Raw genomic sequence first — 17010 nt, 5'->3', positions numbered from 1 at the left:
TAAGTTGTATTTTAATAACGATCATATAGATGGAGCATCGAGTCTCGAAAACGGGTCTATTTTTTGTCAGATAATTATCAAATTAGCTGTCTCGTTTTTTTATCAGTGTTCTATATACTTGCGCACATAATGTATCTTGACGTATCTATATTTAATTATTTAATAAACAAAATGAGTTTTAGAGTTATTTTATCAAATAAAGAAGTTATACATTAAAAAAAATTGATTGACCCGCTTTTTTGAAAAATTATAAATATAATCAAAATAAATATTAAAAATTAAGAAGTTGTAATTTGTCGAAACACTCATAACTGTTTATCACGCAAAATTGAATGAAAAAGTTGAGCCGCTTTTCTCGAAGCATTTGTAAACACATAAATATATCCTCGTTTTGTCGTGTTAGTTCTATGATTTTATTTGCTAACCTCAACAATTAATTTTTAAGCAACAAATTCTTAAATCATAAAAATATTAGAAATAAAAATTCAGACTTACCACGCAAGCACCAGTGCTACCGTCAGTACTGCCAGCACATAAATGCCCTTCATTCAACGGCAGAGACAATGAATATCTGTCTCTGCATATTTTTAACGGTAGTATTGGCACTTCAGCTTCCAACAGTACGTCAGTAAGCGTCCCATTAGTTTGTTCTCTACCCCAACCGGTCGCGTAGCACTCGTCTCGAAAGTCTATACTATTATAATCACCAATAAAAGGATCTATTTCTTCACCAAACATAAGTTTTTTATCACTTCTATCATTAACATTAACAATATGTTTCCCTTTGTCTAGTTTAGTTCTTATAAGTTTTATAACACTGTCTAATGTTGCACTATCGTAAACTGTACCACTGTGTTGATTATCATTAGTTCTGTATACGTCTTCTTCATTCTTTCTATCAGTTTGTCTGTTTGAATCGTTTGCTATTCTGATGTTGTATCGGAAGTTCTTATGTTTCTTATTTGTGAATCCAGAAAATATGTTCTTAGTTAAATTATTGAGTTTCTCTAAATATTTCGTCGCCGTGTCCGGGTGTGGTTTTGATGGTTTCGCTGGTTTCCTTCTGGGTGGTTCCATGTTTGATTGCGGTCGTAGATAGAAGGATGTGCTCTTTTCTGTGTTATAGTTGACAATTGGCGGATCGAACGGAGGAAGGCATATGGTACGAATTCTACTTCCGGGACTGACGTCCGCCGGCTTGGTCATTTTCATTAGCGCTGAAACATAGAACAATATTTGTCGATTTACATTGAATAGAGTCATACGGTAAATTTTTAAATTATTTAATTACATATTAGTTACCTTATCCTGTCTACATAATATCATCAAATTTTATTAGTTATTATACAAAATAAGTAATATCTCAGTTTTGTATGGAGATTTTTTTTTATACAACTTAGAATGGCAAACGAGTTGACGACCTACTATGAATGCAAATACAAGAAGGTATTCTTGTAAAAATTTGGAATGAAGGAGTCCACAGCCTCCTTGGTAGGTCAATAAATCTCGGCCACACTGACAAAATCACGAGTAAATACTAATGATAATATCATCATCATACCAATCGTTAATTGTTCACTGCTGATACATAAACCTCCCCCTATGCAGGTTGACAACCACAATTAAACTTTGGCGTTGTTTTTAAGAGGGACGCTGCTATCCATTCTTCGACCACTAAATTCCCTTAATTGCCTATTACGACACTCACGGAAAAAGAATGGATGGCTAATTCCATGCTGAAGCCACATGGTGATGAATATAATATATATGTATATAAATAAATTACAAACCAATATCATGCTGGTAATTGTGAAACCGGTGGTGCAAGACGATCCTCTCGATAGGCACGTAGGCTCCCTTCTGTTCAGCCCTGTCCCACTCTCCGAGCACTGCCGTCCACAACGCGGGTACTGGCAGGTTGAACAGTTCACTGTAAATGGAGATATGGAAATATGTTTAAATAGATCTTATTAAAGGTAATCTAATAATAATCTCTAACTAACCTAAATTTCTATCGTAAAATAACTATTTTTTTTATGATACTTAGAATGGCGAATAAGCTGACAGACTACCGTGATAGGTGATGGTGCCATGGTGTCGCCTATACACATGATCAGCAGCATGGATGTTACGGAATATACAGTGATGTCTATAGTAATCCTCATGCATTGCCATTTCTGAGCAAAGTCTTTGTACCCTTTAATTTGACTGCCATATCCCGTTATTGATGGCTGTGTTTCAGTTTGAAGGATGTTAAGAATATCATCAAAAGGGAGACTTTGTACAAAAGTCGATTGCTTGAGTACCTCTGTCCCATTCGTGTTTCAACCGTGAAGCAGTTGTGTTTGCATGGCTATGTTTCGGTTTGAAGGGTGGGATATAGCGTGAATTTACTGGGTACAGAGGAATAACAGCTGAGTCCTCAGGAATGGCAACGCATGGGAGGTATCATGGGCGAAACAGTATACTCTGTTATATCCACGGTACTGCTCATGTCTATAGGCGACGGTTATCACTTTCCATCAGGTGGACCGTCAGCTTGTTTGCCATTCTAAGTTGTATAAAAGAAATTATCAAGTTGCATCTTGAACAATTACCATATCAGTCATGAACTGTCCTCTACTGAAAATAGACCTTCTCCTGTTGGGAAAGTTTGCCAATAATTGCCATGTTTTGCAGGCGGGTTGGCAACCGTAGTAAGGTTTTGGTGATCTTTTACAATACAGGGACTACGCGGTATGATTTTAAGGAATGTGGTACGTTGGTTAACGGTAACGGATTTTAGGCTATAACAATAAAAAAAGTAACATATATTGTTGATAATAAACAAGCAAATTACTATTTACTTATGTATGCAGTGCGCTGTGGTCAGGAGCCATAGAGGGTGAACCAGCACACCGCCACACCAGTGTCCAATGAGGCCGTAGTTCGGATGGAGAAGCTGCAGTGATACCTGAAAATCAACAAGTTATACAATAACTCTTAAAAAAATTATAATGGATTCAAATGTGGCGAAAATATTACGTGACACTTGAAGCTTCTACATACGGCCAACCATGTAAGACCATGTTTCAGTTCCGTAGGTTATCTCTGACAACATTTACTGGGCAAAAACCTTCATCTTCAAAATAATTTATGGAGAGGACTAACTCTAAGTTTCTTTGCGTGACAGAATCTATAATGAGTTTATCCGCAGAAGGACCAAATTGACTAATAAGCCCGAAGGATAAGCAAGCTAAAGTGGAACAGGCTGGTCACATAAATTGAAGAATCGACAAGTGATGGGGAAGAAAGATTCTTGAGTGGTGCAGGTAGTACAGGCAAACGCAAAGTCGAAACCAGATGTAGCGATATCCACAAATGCATTGCAAGGAGTCAGTAGATGCAGGTGGCTCGGAACCGTTCTAGAGACTACAGCATGGGGTTCTTCAAAGAAGATTTATTAAGGTTTCTTATGGGTCGACAACGCGCGCATGACATCTCTGGTATTACAGGCGTCAAACGGGCCGCATGCTTTTTTGCCACCAAAGTAGTTTAAATTTATTTATTTAATTACTTGTTTTTTATTTATTTAAAATTTGTGTATGTTTGTTATATTTACATTATTTTTACCTGTACCTTTCCTGCACTAGATTACCCGTCAATTAATTATTTTTTCTCTAACTGCACTGCGTTGACTGGAATAGATCTCTTTTAGAGATAAGCCCTCCCTTGTTAACTAGTTGTTAAACTTATCATTGTATCTATTGTTCAAGTGCAATAAATTATATATTTATATATATAAAAAAAAAACTCCTTTCCTTCCTTACGGATATGTAAATATAGGCCAATATTTAATCTTTAATCCGAACTTCATAGTGATTTGTTAATCCCTTAAGACATTACAAGGTAACAAACAAACTCACTTCCACATTCTAATATTAGTAAGTATAAGTACCTGCCAGGGCCATGCTCCTCGCTTGGACTCCCTCCCTTTGATGATGCGGAGTTGACCTGCTGACCTTTCGCGAGGTTGCCGCGTGTGTCTCCTCAAGGGCACTCCGCATTCTGCAAAAATATTATATATTCTTTATTGTACACAAAATATGTTAACCACAATTCATTATAAACATAATGTACAAAGGCGAGCTTATCTCTAATAAGCGATTTCTTCCAACAAAACCTTTTCATATAAATTGGATGTAATTTTAAAAAATAAAAAATATATGTAATTATAATGGTGCTTTTATGGGAGAAACTGGGATGGTAACACCATCTACGCTACAGATATACACTGGTGAGGTACCAGTGAGAAATGAGAAGACATCGGCTTATTTACGTTTCAAAATTCGGGATTTTCCGACTACTGTTGCAAATTAACGACACAGCCTTGAACCGCGCTCATGGAAAGGGCTTTCTTTTATTCTCAATTAGTAGTAATAGAACGGTAACCCTACGTGCGCCATAAGTGGGGCATCTATGAGAGATGATAGCTGAGAATGAGAGCAGATCAGTTAGCCCATCGTGACGTACTCCGTAAGAATTAACCACGTAACCACGATTGGTTCCAGGTGGAACCGCGTGAAGGTCGACTCGACAGCGTATATTGTAGGTATGTACGTGTGAGTGTTTATTACATTTATAGCATATTATATTATTAGCATTGGGACAGTTACTACCTTTACTAACAACTCTTTTCCCCCTTGAATAAGAACTCCTATCAAGTCCAGAACTAGTCGGGCATCCTCGAATTTAAAAAGTAAGTACAGTTGACTTAAATTATTACAAGACAGTATGACTCACAACAGTTACTATTCAACATAATTTAAAACGATAATATTAATCTGCATCTACATATTTATTTTTGGATGATCAACAATTTTTCCAAAAGAAACTTTCTACAAAAGTCGTCTGCTTGGGTACTCCCATTCATATATCTGTCATGAAATAACATGGCTGTATTTCAATTTTTGAGATAAGGCAATAAAATTACAGGGTACAGAGGCATAACACCTGAGTCCACAGGAATGGCAACGTATGTGAGTAAAGGCGTTCATAAGCGACGGTTACCACTTTCCATCAGCTGGACCGTCAGCTTGTTTGCTGTTCTAAGTGACGTAAAAAAAAATTATATGATTTATCGCCTTTAAAACTGTGTGTCGCTGCGTCGCGTGTATCACTACTATTTGTCGTTCCGGCTCACAGCTAATGATTACAATCAGTAATTACAATCATTAGATCGTCATTTGTGCGATGATCGCGTACCCAGCAATTTATCCGTATCGATAATACGTTATGCCTTATTAGTATTCATTACATTGCCCGTTTATTGAAATAAAAAAAAAAAGATCTTGTTTACAATTTTAAATGTCATGCCGTTATCATTTCATTATCAGTGTTTTTTTTTGAGGAACTTTTTTTAATTGACTTCTAAAACAAGGACGGAACCACCTTTTTTTGAAGTCGGTAATTTCTTTTTATTATGTATATTATATATGATATCCTAAATTCTGATCTAAATGCTTTACTGTTCAGGCAGTCCGCCTATGGAACTCACTACCTACCTCTATTTGTGCTCAAATTCTTACTAGCTTCAAAACCTCTGTTAAATCTTACTACCTCTCACTTTAGTACTATTTTCCTGTGTTCTCTCTTCGCTTTCCTTCGTTATTTTTTTTTCTGTTAAGTATGTGTATGTTATGTATATATTTAATTGTGTATATATTATATATGTATGTGTATGTATGTATGTATATGTTTGTATATGACAACATTTATATAATAATGCGCCATCTACCCTTTCTCTTTTTCTCAATGTCCTCTACCCAAAGATTGTCTGGAAGAGATTGCTTAGCGATAAGGCCGCCTTTTGTATCACTTCGCATTTATATTTACTGTATTTGTTATTTCTCTTTTTACTTAGTGCAATAAAGTGTTAAATAAATAAAAATATTTTGCGATTTTTTTTATGTTTGTTACCTCATAGCACTTTCAGTTCTAAACTGATTTGTATTTTTTCTTTATCCAAAAAAATATACTTACAGATTAGTCTCATAGAAATTGTATCAAAATCGGTTCAGTAATTTAGTTTTAAAGTCATAATAACTGGTTTTTGCCAGAATTAACTGCTGCTGTTTTTTGCCGTACAATATTTTTAACACAAAATTTTCATACGGTAGATTATTTATTTCAAATTTAAAAATAGGTACGTGAGTATGATTATATTTCGACGGTTAACTACCAATACCGACGGATATTTTTAAATAGTTATAGATATTTTTTAAGTATACATATGTGTATGTATATATTAGTATCTATGTAATAGTGCGCCACCTACCCTTTGTCTTTTTCTCAATGTCCTCTACCCAAAGGTTGTGTGGAAGAGATTGCTTAGCGATAAGGCCGCCTTTTGTATCACTTCTCATTAATATTTACTGTAATGATTATTTTTCTAAATAATAAATACTGTACACAATTAATAAAGTGTAAATAAATAAATGAACAAAAATTTTTCTAACGGTTCGATCCAAAGGTTACTTGGAAGTGATCGCTCTTAGCTATAAGGCCGCCCATTGTTTTCTCAGTGTAATATTTTCTTGCAATTGTTTGTATCTATAATAAGTTTACTATTGTAATCTTATGGAGGAAATAATAAAGAGTATCTATCTACTTTACCTATCCCTTTTTCATTGAATTTGTATTAAATTTGTATTAATTAAAGGAATTGTTCAATATGATGCCCACAGCCACTTTCTACCATCGTACGGCTCGCCATCGACAGGGTGTTCATCCTCATGTCCTACAACCTCAATGGTCGCGTACTGGGCGGTTTCAAAGATGTTTCCTCCCACGAACACTCAGGTTGTAGAATGAACTCCCTGCCGAGGTTTTCTCAAGAGACTACAGCATGGGGTTCTTCAAATGGGGGGTAAAGAGGTTTCTTCAGGGTCGGCAATGCACGCGTAATGCCTCTGGTATTGCAGGTGTTCATAGGCTACGGTAACCACTTACCATCAGGTGGGCTGTATGCTTGTTTGCCACCTCAGTGGTATAAAAAAAATACAAAAAAAAATTAAAACCAATGAATTTACTCTTCAGTCTCATCATATTTGAAACAAATGGGAAATTAAGATATTTCCATGACTTTCGTAATACCGATTTATGATTTAAAATAAAAGCATCGAAAAAACCAACTGTATTGTCTATTGAATCTCCGAATATAGATATAGTAATTTTTTTTTAAACGTTAAAACTGCTTACATGTAACTTGTATTCTATGGCTGTGACAGTGTTCACAATACATTGGCGACAAAATTAATGATCCCACTAACGACCTTAGGTCAGTTGGATAATTTTTAAATCACTTTTCCTTAAATTTCTAAATCACTGAATGGACCTAGGTCGCTTATTTAGATTTCATGTGAAAGTCCGAGCGGAACTGTTCAAATTTTACATCGAACAACAACAAGATGTTCGGTTTAGAAATTATCCACCCACGCAGCAATGAGCTGGGTGTTTTAACGACAAGTGTCTGTTACGTTTTAACACTTTCATAATGAGACGTTCAATAACTATATTATGCCTCATTAGTAACATTTGAGTGTTGTTTAAAAGCGTATTCGATTTTTCAATTCATAACATAAGGAAAGTTTATTTATTTATTATTTATTGCGCCATTTATAAATTAATAAATATGTATGAAGGAGAAAGATAAAGAGAAAATATAAGAAATAAAAAAATATAGTATATCATTAGGTATGTAAGTTGTGCTACCTACCTAGTACCTGCAAAGGTTTTTCAAAATATGTGCAAACACCGCAAAAGTTTAAAATTCACAAAAATATTATTTTCAGTTTTTATTTAATGGTGTTGCATGAATTAGTTGCACCGACAAGAGTGAACTCTTAAATGAGAATGAATTTAATGGTGTTATGAAGTAACAAATATTAAAAAAAGTGCAACAGAATTCAAAAACTTCTTCTTTTTAAAATCGATTGGAAAACATCAAAAGTGAATTTTTTTAACAACACAGGGGGCAAACGAGCATGCGGCTCACCTGATGGTAAGTGACTACCGCCGCCCATTGTCACCCACAACACCAAAGGCATTGCAGGTGTGCTGCCGGCCTTTTAAAAAGGAATATGCTATTTTCTTGAAGGTTATGTTGTCGTATCGGTTCGGAAATACTGCTGCTGGAAGTTGATACCAAAGAATGGTTGTGCGTGGGAGAAAGTGCCTTGAGAATACTAAAAAGAATACGAAAATTTCGGACCTAATTAATTTATGGAATTATTGTATTGTAATAAAAATTTACATTCACTTTACATGTACATTGCGATTTACATTGTATTAATGAAACGCGAGATTCCATTTTCTTTCCTGTATTAAAAGTGCTATATTTTCCGGTAATAAAACACGTAGACATATCGCTACTGTAATATTAATGTAAATATTTTTATTTCCAGGAAACTTAATTTTAAGCATTTTCTAATAATTAAATTTCAATTTATATTTCATACTAGTTATTGCCCTCGACTTCGTCCGCGTTTCCGTCGTTTTTCGTAAAATATACCTATAGTAGCCTATGTCCTTTCTCAGTTCAGTGGTTTTGATGTAACAGACATATTTCCCATCACTGCTCTGCTCCTATTGATCGTAGCGTGATGAAAGTATACTATAACCTGCCCAGGAGTATGAAGAATAATTGTACCAAGTTTCGTTAAAATCCCTTGAGTAGTTTCTGTTTCTATAACGAACATACAGACAGACAAACAAAAATTTTACTGATTGCATTTTTAGCATCAGTATCGATTACTAATCACCCCCTGATAGTTATTTTGGTAATATATTTCATGTACAGAATTGACCTCTCTACAGATTTATTATAAGTATAGATAGATAATCATCTAAATGAATGACACCTTTTTAGATATATGTACATTATCCCTCTCATACATACTTCGTTATACATTCATATATAGATAGATAGATAGATAGATACTCTTTATTGTTTCCTCCAAATGATTACAATAGTAAACTTATTATAAATATAAATAATTACAAGAACTGTATACAACTTTACAAGAAATATATACACGAATTCTCTTACATTTCTCTCTCTTAACTTTTAAATAACAATAAAAAAACATACTTAAATATTTTCATATCAATGTACCTTACAATTCTTAACTTAATTTACTGGCAAGGAAAAGGGATTGTTAGTAATGCGGACTATCAGTCCCATTGCTAGCAAGCAGGTCGACTTCCTCGCAGTTCCCCCTGGAAACCATCGTGACTGATTTATTGTTAAATTCCGTCACGATGAGCTAACTGGTCAGTTACAATGATAATGTACATGGGTGACAATGAAGCTGACCAGCTTCACTGGTCTTCACTGGTGCCCCGCCAGCGTATACCGTTAGCGCAGGCGGGGTTACAATTCCATTTTTTTATACAACTTAGAAAGGCAAACAAGCTGACGGCCCACCTGATGGAAAGTGGTAACCGTCGCCTATAGACATGAGCAGTACCATGGACACAACAGAGTATACTGTTTCGCCCATGATACCTCCCATGCGTTGCCATTCCTGAGGACTCAGGTGTTATTCCTCTGTACCCAGTAAATTCACTGCCATATCCCACCCTTCAAACCGAAACACAGCCATGCAAACACAACCGCTTCACGGTAGAAACACAACAGAGGTACTCAAGCAAACGACTTTTGTACAATGTTCTTTTAAAAAGTTTAGTAACCACGAAGAGAAGTCTCACTCTTCCTAACTTGTAAATGTTTATTTTCATTGAATATTGCATATTAATGAATTGTTATGCATATTATGAATAATTTATCGCGATCACGTGTCGCCGTCGCTTGTTTACCGTTGCCTTGCATAATCTGTCACATTGTGACAGTTTTTAACGTGACAAAATAGAAAATCATGTCACTTGGATATGGATGAAGGTAGATTTAAAATGGAATGACGTGGCTCTATGCAAGTGTAAACAAAATAAAGCAGTTTTTTTTTATGGGTGATAATGGAATGATAACCCCACCAGCGCTATCGGTATACACCGGCGGGGCACCAGTGAAGGATGATAGGTGAGGATGAAGTAGGTCAGTTAGCCCATCGTGACAAATTCAACAAGAATTGTTCACGATGGTTTCCAGTAGGAACTATGTGGAGGTCGACCTAACAGGGCTTATTGCTAGCAATGGGGCTGTCAAACTCCATCGCTAACAATCCCTTTCCCCCCAATGGAGACCTATTCACATTCACATTCATATGTGTGTATTATAAATATGCACCAAATAAATAAATCTTTTTTTCCTTTCTACCACGAAATACTGGGAATGTAAAATATAGCATTTTATATATGATTGCATGAATATCGTTCATTAGTTTAATTCATTTATTAAGAAAATTTATCGAAGAATTTACATACATTTAGATAACGAAATAAACCATTTACAATTATTTGTAATCAAGGTCTTGTACCACATAATACTCGGTGCAATTAGTAAGCTGTCTTATCATGTTTAAATTAATGTAAGTATAAATCATTTAAAAATACAACAGACTTAAATAAAAAAGTACATAAGTGTGAAAGTTAGTTTGTTTGTTACTACTTGGAAACTTTACAGTTTAACCAATTGCTATAAAATTTGATATAGGTACATATACTAATTGGGATTGAGGAAAACATTGAAAGAAAGAAAGAAAGAAAGAAATATGTGTAATATAGGTTTTAGTATTTTATGCACGAATAAACCACCATTACCATGGGGTTACCATTCCATTATCATCTATTAAAAAACAAATAGGACTCCATTTTCCGCGCTTAGCCTCTAATTTGGGCGTTGTGCATATGAGTCGTGGCTAGTACAACCAACCCAGCTCCGCCCAGAAGCACAGAAGCTTCCTGGGTTCTTCACAGGCCTCGCGAAGCGACCTCACCGTTCCGAGGATTTCTAAACGTTGATGGGCCACAGCCTCACATTCCAGGATTACGTGAGCAGCCGTTTCTTCGGCGTCGAAACAGCCTCGGCATAGAGGACTGTCTGTGGCTCCTATTGTGTATAAATGTTTGTTTAATGGACAATGGCCCGTTATTGTCCCTATCATTATTTTGAGGTTTTTTTCTATCTAGATGTAATAAACGTTTAGATAGTCGTACACACATATATAGAAGGTGCAATTATAAAAAAAATATAATAAAACACTATGTTTGATGAGCTCGTTACGTGAATGGCCACCTATTGTGAATTTAAGATTCTTTCATAAAAAAATAACTTCAATTGTGCCAAAAACAAGTTGTTTTGATTTAAAAACTAAACTATTAGACGGATTTTGATAAAATTTTTATGTGATTAATCTGAATGTATATGTATATATTCAATCGAAAAAAAAAATGTCAAAATTTGTTGTAATTGGCGGAGTTATGAGGTGACAAACATACAAAAATAAATACAACCGAATTGAAAGCACTTCTGTTTTTCTGAAGTCAGTTAAAAAAAATTATTATACAATTGAACTATTAAAGTAAATTAAAACAAAACAATAAAACAGGAGAAATAACACCTGAGTCGTCAGGAATGGCAACGCATGGGGGGTATCATGGGCGAAACAGTATACTCTGTTATGTCCATGGTACTGCTCATGTCTATAGGCGACGGTTACCACTTTCCATCAGGTGGGCCGTCAGCTTGTTTGCCATTCTAAGTTGTATAAAAAAAAGCTAGTAAATTCTTTACATTTCTACTGATTTAAAAAAGATGGAGGTTCTTATTTCGGTTGTATTTTTTTTATGTTTGTTACCTCATAACTCCGTCAGTTGTAAACCGATTTTGGGAATTTTCATTTTATTTTTTATTTATTTTAATTATTTATTCTTTATTTTATACAAAAAAATACAACATATAATATATATATAAAATAAAGATGTACAACAGGCGAGCTTAACTCTGTAAGAGTTCTCTTCCACCAAACCCTGAGTGGAAAGGAACATTAATTACTAGCGGGCAGTGTGCGGACAATAATAGAAGGAAACATTATAGATGTTTCTATAAAAAAATAATAAATATGTTGACATATATACAGGTTATATATATAGATTGGTCCCTTAGAAATTTCATAAAAATTAATGTGATTGATAGATAGATAAACACTTTATGCGCATCAAGAGATATACAAAAATTGTGACAATAGTAATAGTAATATAAAAATAAACACTGTTTAAAAAAAAAGGGCGATGTCCAGTAGTTTAGTTTTGAAATCAGAATAACTATTATTATTTCAGCCGTTAACTGTCCACCGCTGAACACAGGCCTTCCCTATAAGAGAAGTTTTGTCAGTAGTTGCTGTTGTAAAAACTTTATAGTCATTTTTATTAATGTTCTATATTCTATAATCTATTCTCCTCTAAACTTCACGAAATACAGACATTTTATTATTTATTGAACTAAGCTTATTATTTTCAACAGTTGCCACGCTTGACAGGGGGGTTGGCAATTGCAGTTTTTTTTTTAATGGATGAAAATGCCTGCGCTAACGGTATACGCTGGCGGAGCACCAGTGAAGAGTGATAGATGAGAATGAAAACAGGGCAGTTAACACATCATGATGAATTCATCAGGAATTAACCATGATAGTTTCCAGGGGGAACCGCGAGGGAGAACCGTCGACCTGGTTGGGTATATTGCTAGCAATGGGATTCTCAGTCTCCATTATTAACAATCCTATTCCCCCCCGGCAATTGCAGTAAGGTTTTTAGAGATGTTTTAAGAGGGACGCTGCCGCACATCCCTCGCCCTCCCTTAATCAACTCTTTCGACAGAAGGAAAGGGAAAGGAAGGTGGCCAATTCTATGCCGGGACCGATACGGTAAAAAAACGAGTTTTGTCACAATTGATCGATTTCTCTGTGGAAACAAATCTTAATAATGATTTAAACAATACAGAAAAAAAATAATGCATCATGTAAAATTTGTCAAAAGTACAATCGCCAAGTCATCTCTAAATGATAACCACATTAAGTTCCATATCTTACAACGCCATACCGCTTTCGTCAGTTGAAATCATTTCGTAATTCCACCTCACGAGTATTGCCTCCTTATAATCATATTTATAATCATCTAAAACTTCGCTGATGTAATGGTGGATCTTCGAAGACATTTAGGAAGTGGCTACTTGTATCTTTCTAGTTACAAGCAAATAATTTGTATTTAATCATTCGATTATAAAAAAATATCCGAATGTATAGCAACTAAAAAACTTAACAATTTTCCTTTCTATTCATTTACTGACAGTTGCTTGATTATTTATTTATTTTATTTATTTATTGAAGGCAAGGAACAATATAAGTATACTAGAAGCCCGCACAAGCGAACCTGTATCGTGGGAGTGAATTAAGAGATTGATTTGTATCATTACATAGTAAAAAACAAAGTCGCTGTCGCTGTCTGTCCGTCCCTATGTATGCTTAAATCTTTAAAACTACATGACGGGTTTTGAAGCGGATTTCTTTAATTAATAGAGTGATTCAAGAGGAAGCTTTATATGTATAATACATGCATAATATTGTAGAGAGACACTGATAATTTGAGAGGTTTCTAATGTAATGTCGTAATGTAATGGGGGACCGGCGGCGCTATTTAGTATCAGCATTGCACCCGTGCGAAGCCGGGGCGGGTCGCTAGTTTAATTATATAAGATTCTGGCGATAGAAACCTAGAGTTTAGCGCAGGAATCGCTGTTAATGTTTGCTACCTTATCAAAGTACGTAAAATGAATAAATAAATAAAAATGAAATAAATTAAGGCACTCAGAAGTAAGAAATAAAATAAACACTTTCACGTTTACAATATTAATAAGGATATTAGCACCCTGACAGTCGTGGAGCCGCCAATCGTTTACAATGACAGCCTCAGCAGTACAGTGAAAGCGCATCATTACGGCGCCACGGCCGGGGGTCGACAGCCCGCGACCGCATCTCGTAATCTCAGTCACAGATGGTGATTGCGTGTGATTTAAACCACGTACTTCGGTTATAACATAGTATTCTGCGGTTTGTATTATATTATAATACATAATAGACAATAACTAATAATAAAATTTAAAGATCTTTAACTCGTTTCATATTTCTTTTATTAACAATGTAAAAAAAATTCATTATATTTATGGCATTTTTTTTTGGTTACAATATTTTATTTATTTATTTAAACATTAAAAATAATTATAACATTATAACAGTAAAAGCCAATATATTATATAAATCTATGTTCCATACAAAAAATAAATGTGTTTAACAAAACCAGTTATTTTGACCTAAAAACCAAAACTAGTGAACCGATTTTGATAAAAAATTATATGGGACCAATCTGTAAATATATAATTTTAAGTAAAAAAATCATTTCTTCAAACTGGTTTACAATAAAGATAAAAAAAATCTATCTAAGAACCTACTTTTTTGAAGTCGGTTGATTACCTGTAATTTAAGATTGTGTTCCGCTTAAACACCGACTTCAAGACAAAAACAAGACTTCACTTATTTTGACTTATAAAATTAATTATATTTTTGGCATTTTTTTTTTGTTACAATATTTTATTTATTTATTTATTCATTAAAAATAATTACATTATAACAGCAAAAGCCAAATCAATGTTATAAACCTAGCGTGCCAACATACAAAGTTATAATAAATGTATTTAACTCGACTCGAGATATGTCTGAGCCGCTTCTAATATCTTTGGCTGGCTGCTACTAAATATATCAATGATGTTTATAATATTGTTTAATAACCGTACTGCGTGAGTCAAGGGAGCGTGCTGAAGTAGGTTAGTTCTTGGCTGGCTTATAATTATATCTATATATTTATTTATTTTTATTTATTTCTTATTTCATCTATAATATACTTGAAATCATTTCAATTATGTTTTCCAAGAAGAATCACGAGAGAGTCGACCTGACAACATATATTACTTTAGAAATAATCTAAGGATCTGTTACAATATTATCCAGTCATTGAAATTGTATCACGATACGTACGTATTTTCTGTATTATTATTATTATTCATTATTTAAGTATTGGTGTGTATCTATTCATGTCGTAATTGTTATTAGTATTATATAGTTATTTAATATATTCTGTAGTTTATAATTATTTATATTCATATTGTAAAATTAATTAATAAATAGTTTAATAATAAAATTGCAGCAATATCAGTTTTAGCTATGTCTTAAATCATTATCAATTCATAATTAATTATTTATTTGTAAATTACAAGATAAATTGATTAATATATATATATGTGTGTGTATACATATATATATATATATATATATATATATATATATATATATATATATATATATATATATATATATATATATATATATATATAACACATTCTTAAAGTTATAATAAAAACAAGCGTCGATTACAAGTAAGTACACCGTTCGACATTATATTTATACAGAAAATATAGTGATAAAGCTATTTACTCGAGCACACGTTTAGCTTCCGAGTAAACAATATATTATGTTCCACAGATAAACCGACTTTAATTGTGGCAAACCCAGTTATTTTGACATTTATTTATTATTATTTAATTATAAATATTTTCACCAAAACTAGTGAACCGCTTTTGATAAAAAAAATCTATTTGACTAATCTGTAAAGTATTTTTTTTTTATTTGAAATGTTTATTATTTTAAATAAAAAAAGAAAGATTTTTCTAAACTTAGTGTAAATAAAGATAAAAAACAATCGAACTGAGAACCTACTTTTTTTAAGTCAATTGATTACCTGTAATTTGAAATTACAGATACAAAGTGGTCACCATTTTTTTCTTTCCTATTTATTTTTTTTTTTGCATTACTTCTGGACTTTTGTTCTTTATTTCTTGTTTCTCTTCGTCCTTCCCTTTTCTTTTTGTCTTGCTTTAAAGATTTTAGGGTTTTGTTTCGAATATTCTTTCTCTTGTTTTGATATGCTGTGTTCTCTTAGTTACATCTCTGGCATCTCATTTACGAAATACAAAGTCCTTCTTAACGATGCCGCTTTAATGATAGCCCATAGTATTCCTCACAGGTCTCGACTAATGAATAATGCTAAGTTTTAATTGCTCACTAGAACTTTTACTTTTAACCATTTGTTTTGCAAAACGGTACGTTCGTTTTCTGCTTTATCTGTATAAAGTGACGAATGGATGTGATTGCTTAAAAATAGAAGACTCTTTAATTTCGAAAGTTTCTGACAGTTTATGATCATCACGTCACTTTCTTCTGACTTTCAAAAGGTGATCTTATTCAGGATAAAAAAAAATCAATTTTTTTTAATAACACTTAGGCGGCTAACGCTTGATGGTAATCAGTTACCGTAGTCCATGCAGGGCTGCCATTACCAGAGGTATTACGTGCGCGTTGCCGACCTTGAAGAATATCTTTACCCTTTTTTTGATGAACCCCATCCTGTAGTCTCTCGAATAAATCTCAACTTTTATATCGTCACGATACAGGTTCGCCTAGTGTGGGGCCCATTGTATCTTATGTTTGTAACTTTGTGTTTTTTGTCAAATAAATAATAATAATAAAGTCAATTATAAATAAATAAGCATTTTTGAATAGAATTTTGGTGCCCAGTTCGAAATGTAGTTGAATGAATCGGTTTAAAACTGACAGAATTGTGAGGTAACAAATATAAAAAAAAAATACAAATGAATTAAGACCCTCGTTCTGTTTTAAGTCGGTTGAAAATTCCCTACAATTATTATTATATTCTTAAGTGATTAAGTAACAAAAAAAAAACATGCATTCAAAAATGTTTACAAACTTTGATATTTATAACGTTAGCAGAAATAGGATTTTTGTAAGAATGTTTCTCAGTTTTTTTTCTCTTTACTGTACTCATACCAATAATTAGCAATTAAAGAAATAACATTAAGTATATATCGAGTCATCAAAAAATAACAATTACTCTGATCATTATCCGAGAAGCAATTAGGCAGATAGGCATGTGCTTCTGTCCTCATGA

At 33.6% G+C, this 17010-nt stretch overlaps 1 protein-coding gene across 1 annotated transcript in view; it reads right to left on the bottom strand.

Moving 5' to 3' along the window:
* Positions 1-17010, bottom strand: part of LOC113518890 (plasminogen) — a 47079-nt gene that overhangs the window by 2337 nt on the left and 27732 nt on the right. Inside the window, exons 2-5 of the mRNA XM_026903915.3 lie at positions 3938-4047; positions 2847-2953; positions 1791-1930; positions 496-1217 (exon numbers count right to left, since the gene is read on the bottom strand). Coding sequence (XP_026759716.2) covers positions 496-1217; positions 1791-1930; positions 2847-2953; positions 3938-4047 — 1079 coding nt within the window. The remainder of the gene's footprint in view (positions 1-495; positions 1218-1790; positions 1931-2846; positions 2954-3937; positions 4048-17010) is intronic.

This window comes from Galleria mellonella, unplaced genomic scaffold, assembly GCF_026898425.1.
Source record: "Galleria mellonella isolate WM207_F2 unplaced genomic scaffold, CSIRO_AGI_GalMel_v1 utg874, whole genome shotgun sequence".
Lineage (NCBI taxonomy): Eukaryota > Metazoa > Arthropoda > Insecta > Lepidoptera > Pyralidae > Galleria > Galleria mellonella.
This window is presented reverse-complemented; position numbering and strand designations above follow the sequence as displayed.